The sequence below is a fragment of the Chrysochloris asiatica genome, unplaced genomic scaffold (assembly GCF_000296735.1).
Source record: "Chrysochloris asiatica unplaced genomic scaffold, ChrAsi1.0 scaffold00077, whole genome shotgun sequence".
Classification (NCBI taxonomy): Eukaryota; Metazoa; Chordata; class Mammalia; order Afrosoricida; family Chrysochloridae; genus Chrysochloris; species Chrysochloris asiatica.
Genome location: NW_006408595.1, coordinates 11,609,167 through 11,630,223, shown reverse-complemented (window position 1 = coordinate 11,630,223; position 21,057 = coordinate 11,609,167). Strand labels below are relative to the sequence as shown.

At 35.6% G+C, this 21,057-nt stretch overlaps 1 protein-coding gene across 1 annotated transcript in view; it reads right to left on the bottom strand.

Annotated features, from left to right (window-relative positions):
- ARID2 (AT rich interactive domain 2 (ARID, RFX-like)) overlaps positions 1 to 21,057 on the bottom strand; it is a 254,138-nt gene that overhangs the window by 91,466 nt on the left and 141,615 nt on the right. The window contains exons 7-11 of the mRNA XM_006865323.1: positions 9,195 to 9,261; positions 8,852 to 9,102; positions 8,402 to 8,498; positions 8,096 to 8,305; positions 6,620 to 6,787 (exon numbers count right to left, since the gene is read on the bottom strand). Of these exons, the coding sequence (XP_006865385.1) occupies positions 6,620 to 6,787; positions 8,096 to 8,305; positions 8,402 to 8,498; positions 8,852 to 9,102; positions 9,195 to 9,261 (793 nt within the window). The remainder of the gene's footprint in view (positions 1 to 6,619; positions 6,788 to 8,095; positions 8,306 to 8,401; positions 8,499 to 8,851; positions 9,103 to 9,194; positions 9,262 to 21,057) is intronic.

Here is a 21,057-nt window from a genome sequence, read left to right as displayed (position 1 = left end):
CTCATATGCATGCAAAAGCTGGACAGTGAATAAGGAAGACTGTAGAAGAATTGATGCTTTTGAGTTATGGTGTTGGAGGAGAATATTGAAATTGCCATGGGCTGCCAAAAGAACCAACAGATCCGTGTTGGAAGAAGTGCAGCCAGAGTGCTCCTTGGAAGCCAGAATGGCCAACCTTTGTCTTTCATACTTTGGACGTATTGTCAGGAGGTAGCAGTCCCTGGAGAAGGATATCATGTTTGGTAAGGTGGAGGGTCAGAAAAAAAGAGGAAGACCCCCAAGGAGATGGATTGGCAAAGTGGCATCCTCAGTGGGCTCAAGCGTGGCAACAACTGTGAGGTTGGCCCAGGACTGGGCAGTGTTTCATTCTGTTGTGCGTAGGGTCGCTATGAGTTGGTACCGACTCAATGGCACCTAAGAATAACAAAAATTGCTGACAGAAACATATGCAACCATCTACTGATCGCAGACATATTTAAGCATGTTTTGTTTGGCATCAAACCAAGCATGCATTAACTGAAACCCTAATAAAAATATTTTTGACTAGTAAAAATACTTATAGAAAGATTACTAATATGTGGACCTTACCAGATGGAATCTGAAAGAAATCAAATAGACTACATCTGTGGACAGAGATGGTGGGAAAGCTCCATATCAGCCAAAACCTGACCAATGGTAGACTGTGGAACACATCATGAATTGCTCATATTCAAGTTCAGGCTGAAGTTGAAGACAATGGAAACATGTCTGAGAGTGCCAAAATATTATCTTGAACATTCCCTTGTGAATTTAGAGATAATTTCAGTAACAGATTTCATGCATTAGATAGTAATGACTGAACACCAGAAGAGTTGTGGGATGACATCAAGAACATGGACTGACAGAAGAACAAACAAATCTGTGTTGGAAGAAGTATAGCCAGAATGCTCCTTAGAATCTAGGATGGCCTGACTTCATCTCTCATATATGGGACATATTATCTGGAGGGACTGATATCTCCCATGTTATCACTCCCTGGAAAAGGACATCACGCTTGGTAAACTAGAGGATTAGCAAAAAAGAAGAAGACTCCCAAGCAGATGGATTGGCATAGTGGCAGCAGAATGGGTTCAAGCGTAGCAACAATTGTGAGGTTAGGACTGGACTGGACAGTGTTTTGTTCTGTTACGCATAAGGCTGCTATGAATCAGACTAACTCGACAGCACCTAACAATAATATGTTAAGATTCTGTCCCATACAAAAAGTATTATATAACTTTTATTTTACAATATCAAATTTAACATACATCAAAAATATATTCTTTGTAATCATTTAAATTGCAATGAAATTTGAATTCAATACTTTTTTTCCAACAGTTTTTATTATGAATTGAGTGAAGGTTTATAGAATAGATCATCAGTTTTATATTCAACAAATCATACACTTTGTTTCATCTCAATGATTGCAATCTCCTCTATGTAACAACAATTATCCTGCTTCCTCCTCCCTGTGGTTCTTATTTCCATTCCACCTTCCTTCCTACCCCTTTTGAACTTTGTTCTTAGGTCAATGTTGTCCTTTTGATCTTGAATTGTTGACCATTCCATGGTGAGTACACCTTACTAGTACTGTTTCCACTACATACCTACTGACCACTTGCTGAAAATTGGGCCACAATGGTGAGTTCTGCTTCAGACCTGAAGGATGCATGAGGGCCATAGTCTCAGGTTCCTCTAGTCTCTTTCTGACCAGTAAACTCAGTGTTTTTTGTAATTTTGAATTTTGTTTCACATTTTCTCCTACATCGGGACCTTCTAATGTGATCTCTTTCAGTGGATCTCAAATCTTAAGTTTTCACAGTGAAGAGGTAGGTGAGCAAAAAGTGTGAAGATAGCCATTCTGTATGAAAGCAGCATTAAACTGCAAGAAGGGGGCAAACTATAAAGCATAATGAATTAAACAATTAAAAGTTGTTATTCAGAGTGATCAAGTAATAAAGTGCTCACCAACTCAAAAATGAACTCTTATTGTTCTATCCCCATCTCTATAAATGAATGACAACATGTTGTTGTTGTGTAGTGTCTTCAAGCTGGTTCTGACTCATAAAGACCCTTTATAGGGTTTCCAAGGATCAGCTGGTGGGTTTAAACCACTGACCTGTGATTAGCAGTCTAGTACTTACCAGACAGGGCCATACTACACATATAAATAAAAAATCTTAATGTTTAATTTTCTTCGTTTGTTAAATGGGGGTCAATTCTCAGGTTAGGGATGTGTTTTCATTTGTTAAGGTCAAAGGCACTGGTTATGTTTAAAGGTCAGGTAGTTTTCATAAAAAAATTATCCTTGACTATTCCTCAAAGGAATAGACCATTACAATTCAGTGTCTTCACTGATCATTTATAAATTCCTTTGACTCTTTCCTTAATTTATGACCCTCAATTAATTTAATATTTTTGTGTGTGGATAAACCCTCATGACCCACTTAATTGGTAGCATAAATGGTTCCATTTCTTGTCAAGGTGGAGAAAACATTAGTATCCTGAGTGTTGTTGTTTAGTGCCGTTGAGTCGATTCCGACCCATAGCAACCCTGTATAGGGTTTCCAAGGAGCAGCTGGTGAGCTTGAACCACTGACCTTGCAGTTCAAACGACTTTGCAGTCTGACACATTAGCCCACAGGGCCACACTAGGACTCCATCCTGAGTGTAGATTTCTCAATATGCATTGAATGTTTAATATCTTGGCCCAAGACCGGGCAGTATTTCTTTCTGTTGTACACAGGGTCGCTATAAATCGGTACCGATTCGATGGCACCTAACAACAACAATGGTTGAATGCTCATTGAGTAGACTGATAGTCAAAAGTACCTATTTTTTAGAAATACCACACGACCCAGCAATCCCTTTACATCGTGTATATATCCACAAGAAATAAGAGCTATGATACAAGTAGATATATGCACACTAATGTTCATTTCATTCCAGCATTATTCAAAATAGCAAAAAGATGGAGACACTCTAAATGCCCATCAAAGAAAAGATTATCAAACTTTTGAATATAAACAATGGAATTTTACACAAAGTTGAAGAATAATGATGAAACTGTGAAACACCTTACAACATGGATAAACCTGGAGGACATTATGTTGAGTGAAATTAGTCAATCACAAAAGGGCAAATATTGTATGAATCCCCTATTATAAAGCTTAGTTGGAATTTTTCATGTGAAAAGAAATTTTGATGGTTGCCGGGGTAGGAGGGAAGGGAGAACAATTCACTGGCTAGAGGGCAGATACATGTTAGCTTGGGTGTAAGAAGCGGGAGGTTGGCAGATGAATGATGAAGACAGGTGAAGGCATGGGAAGTATAAGGGTTGAAGGAGACAGAAGTAATCAATAGTACTGTATACACAACCCTGAAATAACAGTGTTCTGTGGCCAGACATGTGGACAGATAGATGGGCTGAACAGGAATGGGAGGGAGAGCGGGAGTATACCTAATTGCTATTCTTCCATTTGGGAAAATAGTATTCTTTATAGTATTCTAGGATTATGATTACATATATGACTCAAGAACCAGACAAACTGCTCCAAGGGTACATTACTCACTAGCTGTTTAACCAATGTTGAGTTACTTAACCTAACATTAGAAGAGGGTATTTGTACATGGATGTTTACTGTGGCTGTAAACACACCTATGAATGTGGTGCAGCATACAGGGGACATATTGAAAACTTCTTAGATATTATCAAACATATTAAGGCAATGAATTCCTGAGACTACAGGCTCTGGACCACAGTCTCAGGGGATACGATGGTCAAGTGGAATAATACAGTCTACAAAGACAATGGTCTACATCCTACTTTGTTGCATAGCGTCTGTGATCTTAAAAGCTCATGGACAGCCATCTAGGGTGCAGGTATTGGTCTCACCATGTGCAGCTGAAAGAAGAGTGATGAGAATTGAAGATGCTTGGGAGCAACTAGTCCATTGGACCAAAGGTGCAGGAGAACATCAGTCATGACAACTCTGAGACCAGATGGTGCTCAATTACCATAACCAACTGCTCTGAAATGGATCACATAAGAAGGCACCAGATAGAGTAGGAGAAAATGTGGGAAAAAATTCAGAATTATAATAAAAGACTGGCTTTACTGGTCAGAGAGATACTGAGAAACCTGAGACTATGGACTTTGGCCACATTTTATGTCTGAAACAGAACTCACCCTTATAGCTCAATTTTCAGTCAAGCAGTACACAGGTACACAGGGAGAACAACAATAGTAAGGTATGTTCACCCTGGAATGGTCAATTATTCAAGATCAAAAAGGCAACATTTACCTAAGGACAAAGTTGAGAGGGGATGGGAAGGAGGGTGCAATGGAAACAGGAAGCACAGGGAGGAAGTTGTTAGATGGAGGGGACTGCAGTCATTGAGATGAAACAAAGTGTAGGATTTGCTTAATGTAAAACTGATGATCTTGTCTGTAAACCCTTCACTCTATTCACAATGAAAATAAATAAATAAATCACCTTGTTTTCTATGCCTTCTATTGTTTGTCCAAGGATCCCTAATGTCACGATGGTTAAATACTCAGCTGCTAACTCAAAGCTTACTTACTGGTTTGAACCCACCAGTCACTCCATGGGAGAAAAGACCTGGTGAACTACATCTTTAATGATTATAACCTAGGAAAGCTTAGGGGGCAGTTTTTTGTCCTATGGAGTAACTTTTGTTGTTAAGTGCTGTCAAGTCACTCATAGTGATCAGCAGTCCAGTGCTTATCCTACAGCGTCTCACCATAGCGTCATTATGAGTTAGAATTAAGTAGATAGCAAACAAAAACAGCTATTTGTCCTGTTTGCTAGGCAAATTAAAGAAAGTTAAATGCACATGATATATACAACTCTATTCTATAATTCAGAAAGACATATTGGATATTAATTAGATAATACACATCACCTATTTTGTAGAAATAGAAAATATAACTGTAATAGTATAAAGAGGAACAGAAGAAAGAATGAGACGTTATTTGGATGTGTGTGGCAATCAGATCACTGTCAACTACTTTCAATTGAAGAGGCCAAGGAACAAGCAACAAGATTTAGTAATCTGGTGGATGTGGTAGTTAAAGATTAAGGATGATGAGATTTTTGGTTTGGTGGTAGTTGAGGAGAATGAGAAATATCTAGGTTGAATGGGAATAACAGGTAAAGAGAGGTTAAAGACATGGGAACAAGGAAATGGAGATTCAAAGAAATAACATCTCTTTCAAAGGCCAGAGGAAGTTGAAACAGAATGAATTCATATGTTACTAAGTTTATAAGTGTATAAGTATAAGGTCTAAGAATTTGAGAATATTCATGTCAGATGACCTCCATATTACAAAGTGAGAAGTGAAACCACCAGACAAATGAGCACTGTCCATTCAAAGAAAAAGAAGCAACTTGGCAAGGGTAGGAGTTAAGGGGGCAAGTAATGTAAAAGATGGGACAAATGAAGGTGAAGAAAGCATTCCACAAAGAGGCAGAGAGTGCTAAAATATTAAATGATGACTGTGATGTGCTGGGAAGAAAAAAGACCTCAATTGCCTGAAGAAAAAGCCAGTTACTAGATAGCCCTGAATTATAATTAAAGAGATTTGAGGTAGACTGCATTGAGACAAGAGTCTTTAGGAAGAGTGAACATGCACAGGTATACATGCTAGCATGTATATGTATATTTGTATGTGTGTTTCATGTGTGGTTTACTCCTGGGTTATAAGTCTATGTGATTCAAGAGTTATGAGTCTATGTAGGTTCAAGAGTTAGGACTATAATATTGATTTTAATGGTAATCTAAGAGAATTACAAGGTAATATATGATGATATTATTCCTGATATGTCAATTTCTCATAACCAAAATGACATGTAATATGCCACTGAGCATTTCTAATTGTTCTCCTAATTGTGAATAGAGAGTCCCTAACACTTCCCTCCAAATCCTTCTTGACATAATTTTTTAATTTTTATATTCTTCCTCTATATTTATCTTGTTTCTGCTGATCCTGGAATGTGTAATAACTATGATATTAGAGTACATTTTTAAATGTATTCTCCCTTTTCTTTCACAAACATTTCTAATACAGTTTGATAATAAAAAAACATATAATTTCCTTTTTCATGAAGAATTCTAAAAGCTTTTTTTTAAACATACTTTAAAATTAGAATATTGCTCAAAGATATATACATTTTTCCTATTCTTGCACAACTATTTTAAAGAGTTTTACATATTTTTTAGAAAGACAGAGAGTTCCCAGTATCTATGTAAGTAAAAAAATTTTTTTGCTGTTTCTGATTTATCAACATAAAATTGCCTTTTACAGGCTTCAAAGTACTCTTTCTGTTATTAAATATGGTCAAATAATTTTCCAATACATTGTAAGAAGGATGAAAAATACATTGTCTATTCCACTGATGAACAAGTATTCTAAGGAGTTTTCAGTTTAAAAATTATTCTTTGAATTATAAACACATGTCAATTTTAAGTACATACAGTGAACAGGATGAGTCTGAGGCGTTTTCAATTAAATGTATCTTTAGCATCAAATCTAATACACCAATAACCATATTGAAGAAGATTAGAGAAAAACACTAACCTGGGGCAGATGCTACATGGGTCTGGGTTTGGACTTGTTCTATAGCTTGTGGCCTAATTTCAGACAAAATTTGATGACTGGAACTTGGATGTTCGATGAGTTTGACTGCAGCTAGGGCATCAGGACCAAACATCTGGATGTCCATAGAAACCAGACACACTAACATGTCTAAAACAGATAAGTTGCCAATAGTTATTAGTAAGTATTATTATAAAACAATATCAATGCTGAAGAATATATACGAGGGGACTTCAAAAAGATGGTAGAAAATGGAATTAAGATAATGGGATTTTTCCATGAAGTGTGTGAGGCCCTCTCATATGTTGTATAGAATACTGGTTATCAAATGCCAGTTATTACCTGTGGATATTTTAAAAAAGATATTAAATCTCAATCTTTACAAACTTATTTAGTGATCTGGAATGTGGACTTGTTAAGTGCCACTGAGTCGGTTCCAACTCATAGTGACCCTGTATAAGGTTTCCGTGAAGCAGCTAGTGGGTTTGAACTGATAACCTTGCTGTTAGCAATCCAGTGCTTATACTACAGCACCATACTGAAAACTCCAGAATGGGGACTAGGCATCTATATCTATTTCTATCTATATATCTCTATCTAATCTCTATCTATCTATCTATCTATCTATCTATCTATCTATCTATCTATCTATCTATCTATCTATCTATCTATACTGAAGTTTTCCAAGTGATTTTGATGTATAGTCAGATTTAGGAACGAAAGCTACCAAAATCAACACTTTAAGTTTGCACGCTAAATCTTATTAACTCTAAAAGAAATCATTTTAATCACGGAGCAAAATGTGTTAGTAAGGAGATTTAAAACTGACAACCTATTAAGCAGTTGAGTTCACTGCTTTTAAGGCTAACTAGCACAACCAGCAACTTCCAGAAACAGAAGGAAGCCTGTGTCACTCACCTTTAGTTGTTTACTAGTAGTAGATGACCGTTTGAAACAGGCAGACCTACTTCCCAGAAAGGCAGACATAGCAGGTCTGTCAAATTTAAATCTGATATATAGTAATTACAATAAAGAGAAGGAATAGGGATTACTGATAGCTACACATATCTATTATCTATCTGACAGGCATTTTCTGCAACTTTAAAATAGGCAGAATGAATAACGCAAATCAGTTGTTGTTGTTGTTGTTAAGTGCCATAGAGTTGGTTCCGACCCATAGCGACCCTGTACAGGGTTTCCGAGGCTGTAAATTTTTACGGGAGCAGAAAGCCTCATTTTTCTCCCGTTGGGCGGCTGGTAGTTTCGAACCGCTGACCTTAAGGTTCGCAGCCCGATTCGTAACCACTACGCTACCAGAGCTCCTTACGCAAATCAGTTAAGACTCCTCAAAATAAAACATTAAGTCCCAAATAGCACCTACGTTTTTAGTATATTACCACATTACATATTTACATTCAACAAAGAAAACATTTAAATGCTTCTTTTGACGTATCTTACCTATGCTCTTTTCAACTTTTGCAATTTTTGTGCAAGCAACATCTCCCATTTCTGTGAGCATATATAGCACCTCAAGTGTTGAGATTACAAGCAGCACATCAGGCAAAGTGAGATGACAAATGATCTCTCTGTATGAATCCTGATCCACATATTCACAAATTAAAACACCATTATCTTCTGCTTTGCAAAGATTTCCCAAAATTTCCATGCCTAAAAGAGGCCACATATAAATAGTCATATTTGTATTTTAACAAAGGATAAAACTATGAACACTTTAGACAATGAGAAACTTAAGTGAGCACTCACCTCTCATCTTTAAAAATCTATCCCTTGACATTAGGCATTTTGTAACAGTATGAAACATCAGATGAGTAGTTTTGAAATCAACAGGATCCAACAAGAGCTGGAAAAAAGAAAAGACACTCTTATTGAGATAGGCTTCTTCCAGTGTTGATATTACAAATTTAAGTAAAATGAACAAAACAATGTTGTACAACTTTAAAAAAAAATGTAATTACGAAAACAGCTATCACTATACTGAGTGTCACTGCAATATTTGGTAACTTTCACAAAAGTTTTAAAATGGCTTCCATAAAATCATTTAAAAAACAAAATAGATATAAGCATCTAGTATGCTTACTTACACGATGCAATAAATATATAATAAATATGCCAACTATATTGTCACATTCTAAAATTGTAGCAATATTTTGGCTACCTATATAAATTATTTCAAGCAACATGTCACATGCTTACCTCAGCTGCAATATTTCCTAATGTATCAAGGCCCAGCTGCCTTAGAGAAATAAAATGACTATGTGCAGAAAGTAATAGGAAACGAAGACAAGTACGATTAGCTGCCAAGAGCTTAACATTGCCCTCCTCAAATGAAAGATTTCGCAAAATCACTGCAATCTGAAGTACCCGTTGCCCTTCAATATCGTTAATGCCCAGCTTTCGAGGTGGATGAAATAAAGATTCCCAAATCCATTCACTTGATGTACCTTCTGCAAGGGAAAATACACATTTTATTCAAGTTTATAATTTGTTACTATTGATAATTCACAATTATTTAGTAGTTTTGTACTCATTAACTTACCATGAGACTTATTTCTGTCAGAAATGAGGTCTCGTACTTCATTATCATCAACAATGTCTTTCCAAAACTGCAATGAGAAATTGTTATACTGAATTCTGACTATCTGAATCAACTATACTATTATTTTAAAAAGTCACACATAATATACAACAGTAATATTTCTATTTAAATTTTTTTTTAGTTCATGTGGGTCTCATTACATTCGTTGGATTCATTTTTTTTTTTTTTTTTACACAAAGGCTTAAGTTTCTATACATTAAAATACAAAATACAAAGGTTTTTTTCTTTTAAGACCATGAACTCTACAAACTTCTACAGGGTCCATGAAAGAAATCTGTAAACTTTCTCAAAACAAAAAATGTGCATTTTTTTTTTTTTTTGCATTTTTATATTCTTTCACCTTAGCATTTGTTTCAGCTTTGAATCTTAGTCTATAAAAAGCAATAAATGAACAGTATCTATGACACAGTCACCAATATGAATCAAAGATATGTTAAGATCACTTTAAAGTAAAAATATCTAGAAACAGTATTTAATCTTGTTAGTACTTCAAAATCACAGTAAACATTTATCATTTGACAAAACTGTACGTGATCACAGTATTCCTGTTTACAGGTAGTTTTGTGACAAAGCTGGTAAATACTAAGTAAACTGATGCCTTATATATTTACATTCAAACAGCAACAGACAAAACTGTATTACCAAATTCATAACCCAAATAACTAACGTGTCTTCCACTATTATGTACAAACTATGATGATAAATATGTGGGAGATGAGTAAAAATTCATTCCATTGTTTAATGTATTTTTCCAAGCTAAGAAACAAATGCTTTCACATTAATATTTCTATACAAAATTAAATTTAACTTTAATTTGCCTTTCACTTAACTGGGTTCTCTTGTTACTTATGTGTTAATAAAGAAGCACTTAGGCTATTACCTCATCTTTTTCTTTCTAAAAATTTTGGTATGTGTATTTTTAAATGATTTTTTGGTTAAATTAAGGTTCTTTTACATTTAATGCCTTTAGTCTGCTCCTTGGTAACCTTATACAGGGTCACTCTGAGGCAGCTCTGACTCAAAGGTACTGAACAACAACAGTTTCAAATAAGGAGTCTTTGTGGCATGGAGGGTTAGGCACTGGATTGCTAATCACAAGGTCTGAGGTTCAAACCCACTAGTCACTCCATAAAGTGACTAGAAAGATTTATAGCCTTAGAAACCCTAAACAAGGTCACTATAAGTCAGAACTGTATCAATGGTAGTAGGTTTTGGTTTTGGTTAAGTCTTAAAAGAGATCTGCAAGGCAGGCTTCATCAGACCACCAAAGTGATCTATTGCACAAAAAATCCAGGATGAATAACTTTAATATAATAAAAAAGAACTATGCATATGAAGAAAATGACAGTATTTAATAAGCAAGAAAACAGAGCCACAAGGAAGTCAAATAATGAAGATATCAGACAAGGAATTTAAAAATGACCATGGATAATAAAGTCAAAGAAATATAACAAGATAAAAAACTCTGGCAAAGACACAGAAACTATTTAAAAAAAAATCAAATGGAAATTCTAGAATTAAACAAAATAACCACTCAAAGTAAGGAGGGACTCAATGGATGCTGATTAATAACTCAATAAATCTGACCCCAGAGACTAATGAGTGGGAAGAAAATATCTCATTAAGAGCATAGAGACCAACAAAGTATGAAGGGAAAACAGAATGCAGAACACAGAGGACACACCAGAAAGTTCTAAGATTCAAGCAATTCAAGTTCCTGGGGATGGTCAGTAAAAGAATGGGAAAAGACAGTACTTGAGGAGGTAAGAACAGTTTTCTAAAACAATCAAAAGACATTGACTTTAAAAAGCACTACAAAGTTAAAGACAAATTTAAAAAATAAAATGTTTAGGAAGATCATAACAAAACTGCTGAAGTTGTCTTAAGTGCCATTGAGTTGGATCCTTCTCATTGCAATCCTGTATAAGGTTTCTGAGGCTGTAAATCTTTGCAGGAGCAGAAAGCCTCATTTTCCTTACACAGAGTGGCTGGTAGGCTTGAACTGTCAACACTCTGGTTTGCTGTCCAATGCTTATCCTATAAAGTCTTCAGACATGTTATCAAGAGGGACCCTGGAGAAAGACATCATGCTTGATAAAGTGCAGGGTCCACAAAAAAGATTAAGACCCCCAATGAAATGGACTGACACAGTAGCATCAGCAATGGGTTCCAACAATTGTGAGGATGCGCAGGCAATGTTTCATTCAGCTGTGCTTAGGGTTGCCATGAGTCTAAATTCACTTGATGGCATCTAACAACAACAACAACAACAACAACAAAGTAAATACTACTTTACACCTGCCATAACAAAGTTTAAAAAACAATAAATACTCCAAAGGGATGAAGATGATCCATATATTAGTTAACAGTTTGCTATAACAAAATTCAGACAATTCAACAAAGTAACACCACATCCATGTCTAATGAAAAATTGCTAAACATTAAAACAAAAAAAAATTTCAAGACATATTTCAAAAAACTGGTAATCCATAACAAGGAGAAGAGTAAGTCAACAGAGACCCGAAATTAATAATGTAATGGAATTACCAGACAAGGGTTTTAAAACAATTATCAAATATGCTTAAGCATTTAAAGGAAAATAAGAATACAATTAGAATAGAAATAGATGATATAAAAAAACCTAAATGGAACTTTAAAATCAGAAAAACATAGTATCTCAAAACAAAACAGAAACATAGGCTTTAAAAGCCCACAAAAGAAGAAGACATAATAAAAGAAAATTCACAATAAAGTATACAAAGAAAAGGACTAATGACATGAACATAGGCCAACATGTCCTATGGAATAATATCAATGGAACCCTAGATGTGCTGTAAGGGTAAGCAATGGCTAATTAACCACAAAGTAAGCAGTTTAAATCACCAGCAGCTCTGTGGTAGAATGATGAGGCTTTCTGTTCCTGTAATTTACAGCCGTGGAAACTCTATACAGGGTTACTGAGTCACAATTGACTTGACATGTATAATACATGGGCCCAGATAATAGGAGGAAAAAAGTTTTTTTGAATAAATTTAGTGAAAAATATCAAATCATATATCTAAGAGCTAAATGAACCCAAAGTAAGGTAAACACCAAGAAAATCACAACAAGGTATACCATAAATGAACAAACCACTAAAGATTAAGAAAATATCTTAAAGCAATCAGAGAATACACATTACACACTGAAGAAAAATGGTAAGAAAAAACTACTGACTTCTCTTCTAAAACAATACAAACCAGATGACAATGAAATGTTATCTTTAAACTGATCGGACGAAATCCTAAAACTTAAAATTTTATATACTGTGAAAACATACTTCAAACATAAAGGAAAATTACATTTTCAGAGTCAAATAAGTTGAGATCACCAAAACTCATAAAGTATAAGTGGTCTCAATACACCAATTAAAGGGTAGAAATTGCCAGGCTTTGGGGAGGAAAACAAGACCTAAATATATGTTGTCTATAATTGAAAAACAAAGTTGAAAGGTACAGTAAAAGGATGGGAAAAACTATCATGGAAACAATCATTAAAAAGTTGGTATATTAGTGGTTTCCAACCTGTCTGGATGGGGCTGATTTAAAGAAGATGGGGATAAAACTCTTGCGGTTCAATAGTGAATGATAGCTATCGGGGCTGACTGTGAGTGTTGGAAAGGTAAAGGTAGACGTTTTGTAACAAAAGGAGGGGAGAGGCAGATTTTGCAGTCTAGGAGCTGAGGTCCCTGGAACCATCAGGGGAGAAAAGTGAAGTGCGGGACCCTATCCAGAGAAGCAGTGACGGCAGAGATGAAGGCAGAGACGATGACGAGGAAAGATGGAGTAGCTGGGGACTTTAGACTCAGGGAGGGAGAGGGGCTAATGTGCTGACAGTCAGGGGGGCAGGCTTGCGGGGTGTACCCTTTAGTTGTCTGATGATGCATGCAAGAGATTGTAATCATTGTAATGAAATGAAATGATAGGATGAATGTACAACTAATGTTCTCTCCCATGTAAACTATCACATAATTCACAACAAAAACTTAAAAAAAAAAAAATAAAGCTGGTATATTGGCCTAGCTTGGATGGCTTGATGGTCATAACTTAACTGGAGGAAGATACAGAAATTTGATAAAGGAAAAAAGTATAAATTGATACAATTTGATGAACTTGACCTATTATTTATGGATGTGTTGTTGTTGTTGTTAAGTACTGTGGAGTCAGTTCTGACTCATAGTGACCCTGCACCGGATTTCCTAGGCTGTAAATCTTTACAGGATCAGAAAGCCTCATCTTTCTCCTGTGGAACGACTGGTAGTTTCGAACTGCCAACCTTGAGGTTAGCAGCCCAATTCATAATCACTAAGCTACCAGAGGATGTAGTAGCTCAAAATACCTAATGAGAATGAAGGTGTCTTCACATCAAGCATGAAGCCTATCCTCTTGGTACACAAGGTTGATAGGGACAGACAATTTAGACATTGATTACCTAAAATGGGGTGGGGTGGGGTAGGGTGGGGTTATACAGGTATGAACTGGCTGGCTTACAAGTTTTCAATAAGTTTAGTTTCAGAGTGTGTGAGGGGATGGGAGAATTCTCACTGAATACTTTTCATCTTGTCTAGATGGGTCTAGTGAAAGGAGATGGGGATAGGATTGTTTTGATTCAATAGTATGTTATCATGACTAATTGCAATTGTCACAACTGTAAAGGTACTAGTAACAAAAAGGGAGTAGTAGTTCATCTTATATTCCAGGAACAGAGGACCCTAGGACCATCAAGAGAGAAAAGCATGAGCAGAACATGGGATCCTAACGAGAGAAGCAGTGATACCAGAGATGGAGCCAGAGGTGATGGCATGGAGAGATACTGCAGATGAGGACTCTAGACTCATGGAAAGAGAAAGGCTGTGTGCTGGTAGCCAGGAGGCTGGCTTGCAAAATGAGTCCTTTGGTTCCCGCGTGTTTTTGTGTACATCACATAAAAATAGAGGGAATAGAGACAAATACTATTAATCAATGGTATATGGAGGGGACTATAATTATTGCAATGAAACAAAATATGACTGGTTTGTGTGAAACCAATGTTCTCCCATATAAACTATTACTCAATTCACAATAAAAATTAAAAAAAAAAGTTGGTGTGATTTTATTATTATCAGAAAAAGTAGATTTCAGAACAAGGGATATTATCAGAAATATGAGGGACTATTTCATAATGATTAAGAGGTTAATTCATTGGGGAACAGAAAAATCTTAACATGTATCCAACAAATAGCAGAGCTTCAAAATTCATGAAGAAAAACTGACAGAATTGAAAGGGGAAAATATTTTTAAAATAGAAAATTAGAGTGTATTGTGTATTAAGACTCATCTCTCAAAAAACGATACCACAATTAGATAGAAAAGCAGGAATGAAACAGAAATATTGAACAATTCTCTAATAGTGTGACACAATTAGTAAGATGCACATCCTTCCATGAGCACATGATCACTCACCAACAAAGCCCAAAAGCCAATCCACAAAATAAGGAATGAAAACATTAAAAGGATTGAAATCAGACATAAAAAGTTCTTTGAACACAATGGAATTATATTAGATATCGATGAAAACAACAATAATAAAAGCACATTGGAAAATCTACAGCTAACTGGAAATTAAACAGCAAGTATCTTGGACTAAATGATAATGAAAACTCAAGGCAACATTTTAAGGATTGTAGCTAACTAAAGTAGTTTTCAGAAAGAAATTTATAGCTTTAAATGCTGATTTAGGCAAGAGATGAAAATCAACAATCTAAGATTCTAACTTGCTGCTGCCGCATGCGATTGAGTTGGTTCCGACTCATAGCAACTCTGAGACTATAAATCTTTACGGAAGCAAAAAGCATCATCTTTCTCCCACAGAGCTACTGGTAGATTCAAACTGTGACCTTGTGGTTATTCAAAATGCTACCAGGGCTCCTTATATTCCATCATAAGAAGGCTAAAAAAAAAAGCATATAATGTAAGTAGCATCCAAATCAAGAGTGAATATAGAAACATGAAGGTTTTCTGTAATTTCTGGTCTAGACAAGGCAGACTATGTGTATTACTACAATAAAACAGATTCAAATTAAAATCTGTAGTGTAAACCATGAAAGGTGAAAAAACATGTAATTATCAAAGTAATATAAAAATAAAACAAACATACTGCTGTCATGTTGAGTTCCACTATTAGTGATTCTTTATGACAGAGTTTAACTGTCCATGGAGTTTCTAACCTTTGGGTAAGCAGTTGACTGCTTTAGTCACTGCACCACAGGGCCCCAATCAAATTAACAGGAGAGGAAAAATTGAGTAATAATGGTCATATACACAAACCAGTTCAGAACAAGGTAAGAAAGCAGGGTAGAGGGGAATGTACAAGTAGCTCACATTAAAAAAAAAAAAAAAATCCAAAATATTTAAAATCAAATTTAGAAAAAAGTGAAATTAAAAGTGAATGAAATATGTGCACTAACAAAGTCCTAATATGTTATTTGGCATTCTGGTGTGATGCTATAGGATAAGAACTGCACTGCAAGGTTGGTTAGAATTGCAAGTTCAGCAATTCAAACTCACCAGCCGATCCTCAGAAATAGTACATAGGATCTTTATGAGTTGGAACCAACTGGACGGCACTTAACAACAATAGGTTATTTACAAAAAGCTAATATTATGTAAAGGTGAGAAAAGTGAAAGTAAAATGTAAACAATATAAATCCACCTACCACATGAATGAGAGCTAATATAATGAAAAAAAAAAAAGATTTTAAGGGGTAAAATACGGTACACTCATAACAGTTCAAACTGAACAGAAAGATTTAACAACTATATATACATTGTGTGCACTAAATAATACAATCTCAAAATATAAAGTCATTATTAGGAAAATAAAATGAGAATTATTATACCCACAATCAAAAAGGAAAATTTAATATACCTCTTGATGAATGCATATGCAGACAAAATGTATGAGCACTAATGTGAAAAATATAAAGCTCATGATTGTGTTGACCTAACAGACAGATGTAGAAAGTTGCATCCAATAACCAAATACTACGTATTTTTAAATAAAGCACCTAGAGTGATTATAAAACTGACTAGTGCGGGGCTACTAGTAAATGATGAAACCATTTCAAAAAGGTAAGATTATACAAAGTATGTTCTCTGAACATGCAAAATTCCATTAGAAATCAACCAAAGGAAAAAAAAAAAAAAAAAAAAGAAAACTAGAAAATGTTAAAGCTCTGGTAAAGTAGTGGTTACACATCGGGCTGCGAACCTTAAGATCAGCGGTTCGAAAGTTCGAAACTACCAGCCACTCCGCAGGAGAAAGATGAGGCTTTCTACTCTCGTAAAGATTTACACCCTCAGAAACCCTGTACAGGGTCGCTATGGGTCGGAACCGACTCGAAGGCACTTAACAACAACAACAATAGAAGGTAAACTTTACATATCAAACTATTAGCATATAGTTAAAATTGTGCTTAGAGGGAAATTTATGGACTTAAATATATGTATTAGAAAGTATATATTACAAAAATAACAAAAGCCAGTGACTTAAACACCAGCTCAAAAAGATAGAAAAAGTAGAGCAAATTAAAGTCAAAGAAGAATTATAAAAATATGACCAGATAGTAAAGGGGGAAAAAGTCCACATATAATAGAGAACATCTACGATTTCTCAATATTGTGTCTTTTTCATATAATTAGTGAAATTACCAATAACCTCAACACCCATTGTGATTGCATAAGGAAACAAATATTTTGTGCAAGTTATTTTTTTCACCAACAAGTTTCTAGACTAAAGGTAATTGTCTAACACTATAACCAAAGGACTTAAGGTCAGCTAGTGAAATGGAAATTTAGAAATGTCACTCTATATCATCATGGTGAGAAATTTGAATACTGAATAGCTTCAATGAAAGGGAGAAAAGGACAGTTAATCATCTCTACTTCAGATCTGGGTTTAAAAAACAAAATCTCCTAAAATTTTAACCAGGTATTCTCACCAACCCTTAAAGACTTAGCGCTCCTACTTCCGTACTCAAAAAGTACTAACTGAAAAAATAGTACTTTGAACCAACATTTCTTTTCAGTTGACTGGGAAATGCAATGATAGTGAGAGGGGCAAACTCTTAATCCAAATTATACAAAAATCCCAAAGAAACCAGTCTGCTTAAATTTGTAACTAACATTATAAAAAACAATAAAGGAATAGTTCTCCATGAGTGAGGATGATTAGAGTAAGAATACCAATAAATTTAGATATAATAATAATCAGGAGAGGGTGGGGGAGAGGCAGGGCTTGATGGGGAGATCGCTGTCAGCAATACCACCGAATACCAGACAAAGTGATTCAGGGCAGAGCTCCAAAACTCTGAACCACATACCTAGGAATATCAAAAAGTTTGAAGGCTTATAGCTAGAGGAACAAGTGGCGGAAGCAAGAAATCTTGTACTTTAGAATCTGCTGGGCTCGGCAGCCCTGGAGCCAACAACTTGGGCGAGACCAAACAGCAGGACCAAGTGGGGAAGCAAGTAGATCCACTACGGAATAACACTATGGGAACCTCCGAGCAAAGGTGGACAAAATACTTTGTTGGTTTTGCTTTGTTCAGATTTTATTTTATTTATTTTTCTGTACATTGGCCCCCACTGTTTGCACACCTCCATTTTGGTGACTAGAAGGGGTGCCTGAGTGAGTGGCCACCTCCCACCACTGGTGGGTTCTTCTGTCATGCATGCACACGATACCCTCAGCATTTAAAGGGCCAGGCAGCTCAAAACACCCATACCTGACACTGAAATGTTTATTAATATGGAAAAGACCAGAACAAGGGGTGTGGAAAGGGAGAGAGTTTAAAAACAAAACAGGCTGAAAATTAATTCCTGAGGTACAGTATAAAAACCAACAGTACATCTTAAAATGTATCAGGCAGCTCTTGAAGGCAAGAAGTTGAGGATATTACAATCATACTCATATTAGGATCCAGATTTATTTTTTAAATTCCTTCTCTCCCTCTTTTCCCTTTTCTGCAATTTCAAACTATAGTACCCAATAATCTAGTTTTTTGTTCTTGTTGTTTTTTGGTGGGTTTTTTTTTTCCCCCTTTATTTTTTGGCTGTTGTTTTTTATTCCCCCTTTTACCTTTACTCTTTCTTGCCCTATATTACCGAAGAAGAGACAGCAATTGCTGTCCTATAGTCAAGCTACAATCACACCCTGTAAATCCCCACAATCCAGGCAAGAATCAATACCAACTGCCATACACCAGGGAGGCAAACTACACCTGCGAAAGCTACTCTGAGTTGAGCAATAAGAGGAGTGAAAAGGGAGGTCCACATCCCAATCACATCTACTTAGAAGCAATTAGAAAGCATAAAAGATATCAAAACACATACTTAATTAAGTATAAAGGCCACAGATAAACACTTAACATGTGCAAGAAGCAAAGGCAGATGACCATATCAGCACTTGTCCAGAAACAAGATAAAATGTCTGAGACAATTGACTTATATCGAGGTAGACCTGGACTCCATTCTGGAAGGAGGGACAGGTCTTGGAAATGACTGAGAAGGATTTCAGAAAAATGATTATAAAATGTATCAAAACACTTTACAATGGAGTTGAAAAAAATAAGGAAGAAGTCAGGAACACGCCACAGGAACAATCAAATAAGATAGATACAGCAATGGAAACAATTCAAAACCTACAGAAAGAGGTCCAAATGATCAATAATAGAATATCAGAAATAGGCAATACACTGAAAGGGCAAAGGAGCAGAACAGACGAGATGGAAGGCAGAACCAGTGAGCTGGAAGACAAATCTCTCAATACCACTAAGATAGAAGAACAAACAGAAAAAAGGATAAAAAAATCTGAAGAAGGTCTAAGATTCATGTTGGACAACATGAAGAGGAATAACTTAAGAATTACCTATATTCAGGAATAGGAAGAATCACAGAAGTCAACAGAGGAAATGGTTCAAGAATTGCTAGAAGAAAATTTCTCTAACATCTTGAAAAGTGAAAAGATAAACATTCAAGAAGCTCAGTGAACCCCAGGAAGAATACACCCCAAAAATAAAATCAGGGAGACATATCATAATCAAGCTCTCAAAAATCAAAGATAAGGAGACAATCCTGAAAGCAGCTACAGAAAAGAGAAGTGTTACATACAAAGGCAAGCAAGTCAGATTAAGCTCGGATCTTTCAGCAGAAACCATGCAGGCAAGAAGGCAATGGGGAGACATATATAAAACGCTGAAAGAAAAAAACTGCCAACCAAGAATTCTTTATCCAGCAAAGCTATCAATCAAATATGACGGTGTAATCAAAACATTCCAGGATAAACAGAAGAGAAGGGATTTTGCCAAATCCAACCCTGCGCTACAAAACATCCTAAAGGGAGTTCTATGGACTGAGAACCAACAAGAACAGACAACAACCAGAGATTGACAGACTTGGCAGCACCTCACCGGAACTAAATCAATAGATGGAAGAGTTGAGAACAGAACAAAACTATTAAGAACAAACTCAGAGAATCTAGGGGTCAGTCTATGATCAAAACAATTACAGTGTGAAAGAGGGTAAAACATGTAGGAACAGTTATCCAGATGGTGAGAAGATTACGTGACAAAATAGACTGCACTAAATGGAGGGAAAAGTTAATGGACTATACAGCAAGCTCAAAGAAATGAACACTTCACAACATACCAAGAAAATGAAAATCCAAGAAGAACATGCAAACATTAGAAATATGAGGAAATGCACAAGAAAGAACACAAAAACCATGAACTCAGCACAGGAGGGCACGCAGAACAAAGAAAGCAGCAACACCACAAAAAACAAACATAATGGCAGCAATTAATCCATACCTATCGATAATTACACTAAATGTAAATGGATTAAATGCACCAGTTAAAAGACGGAGGGTGGCAGAATGGATAAGCAAACAAGATCCTTCAATTGTGGTCTTCAAGAGACAGATCTTACACACAGAGACAAAAACAGATTAAAAGTCAAAACATGGAGAAAAAAAAACCAAGCGAATTGCAATAAAAACCGAACAGGAGTGGCAGTACTAATCTCTGATAAAATAAACTTTAAGACAAAACCCAGCATAATAGATAAAGATGGACATTATCTCATGATTAAAGGTACAATTGAACAAGATGACATAACCATAATAAATATCTATGCTCCCAATGAAAGAGCTCCAAAAGATATAAAGCATATTCTAATAGATTTGAAGAAAGAAACAGATGAATCTATAATAATTATGGGCAATTTTAATACACCATTTTCAAAAATGGATAGAACAACCAGAAAAACTTGACAAAGACACAGAGGAACGAAACAACACAATCAGCCAACTGGACCTCATAGATGTGTATAGAGCATCAACCCAACAACAGCACAATACATTCTTTTACAGTGCACATGGAATATTCTCCAGAATAGACTATGTCTTAGGTCACAAAACAAACCACTATAAATTTATAACTATCAAAATACTACAAAGCATCTTCTCAGACCACAATGCCATCCAATTAGAAATCAACAATAGGAAGACAAAGAAATACAGTCAAATACATGGAAACTGAACAACACCCTGCTGAAAAGAGACTGGGTAAAAGAAGAAATTAAATGAGAAGTCACAAAGTTCCTAGAAACAAATGAGAACGAAAACACAACATACTAAAATCTTTGGGACACGGTGAAAGCGGTGCTGAGAACAATTTATTGCAATAAATTCACACATCCAATAAGAAGAAAGAACCACAATTAACACA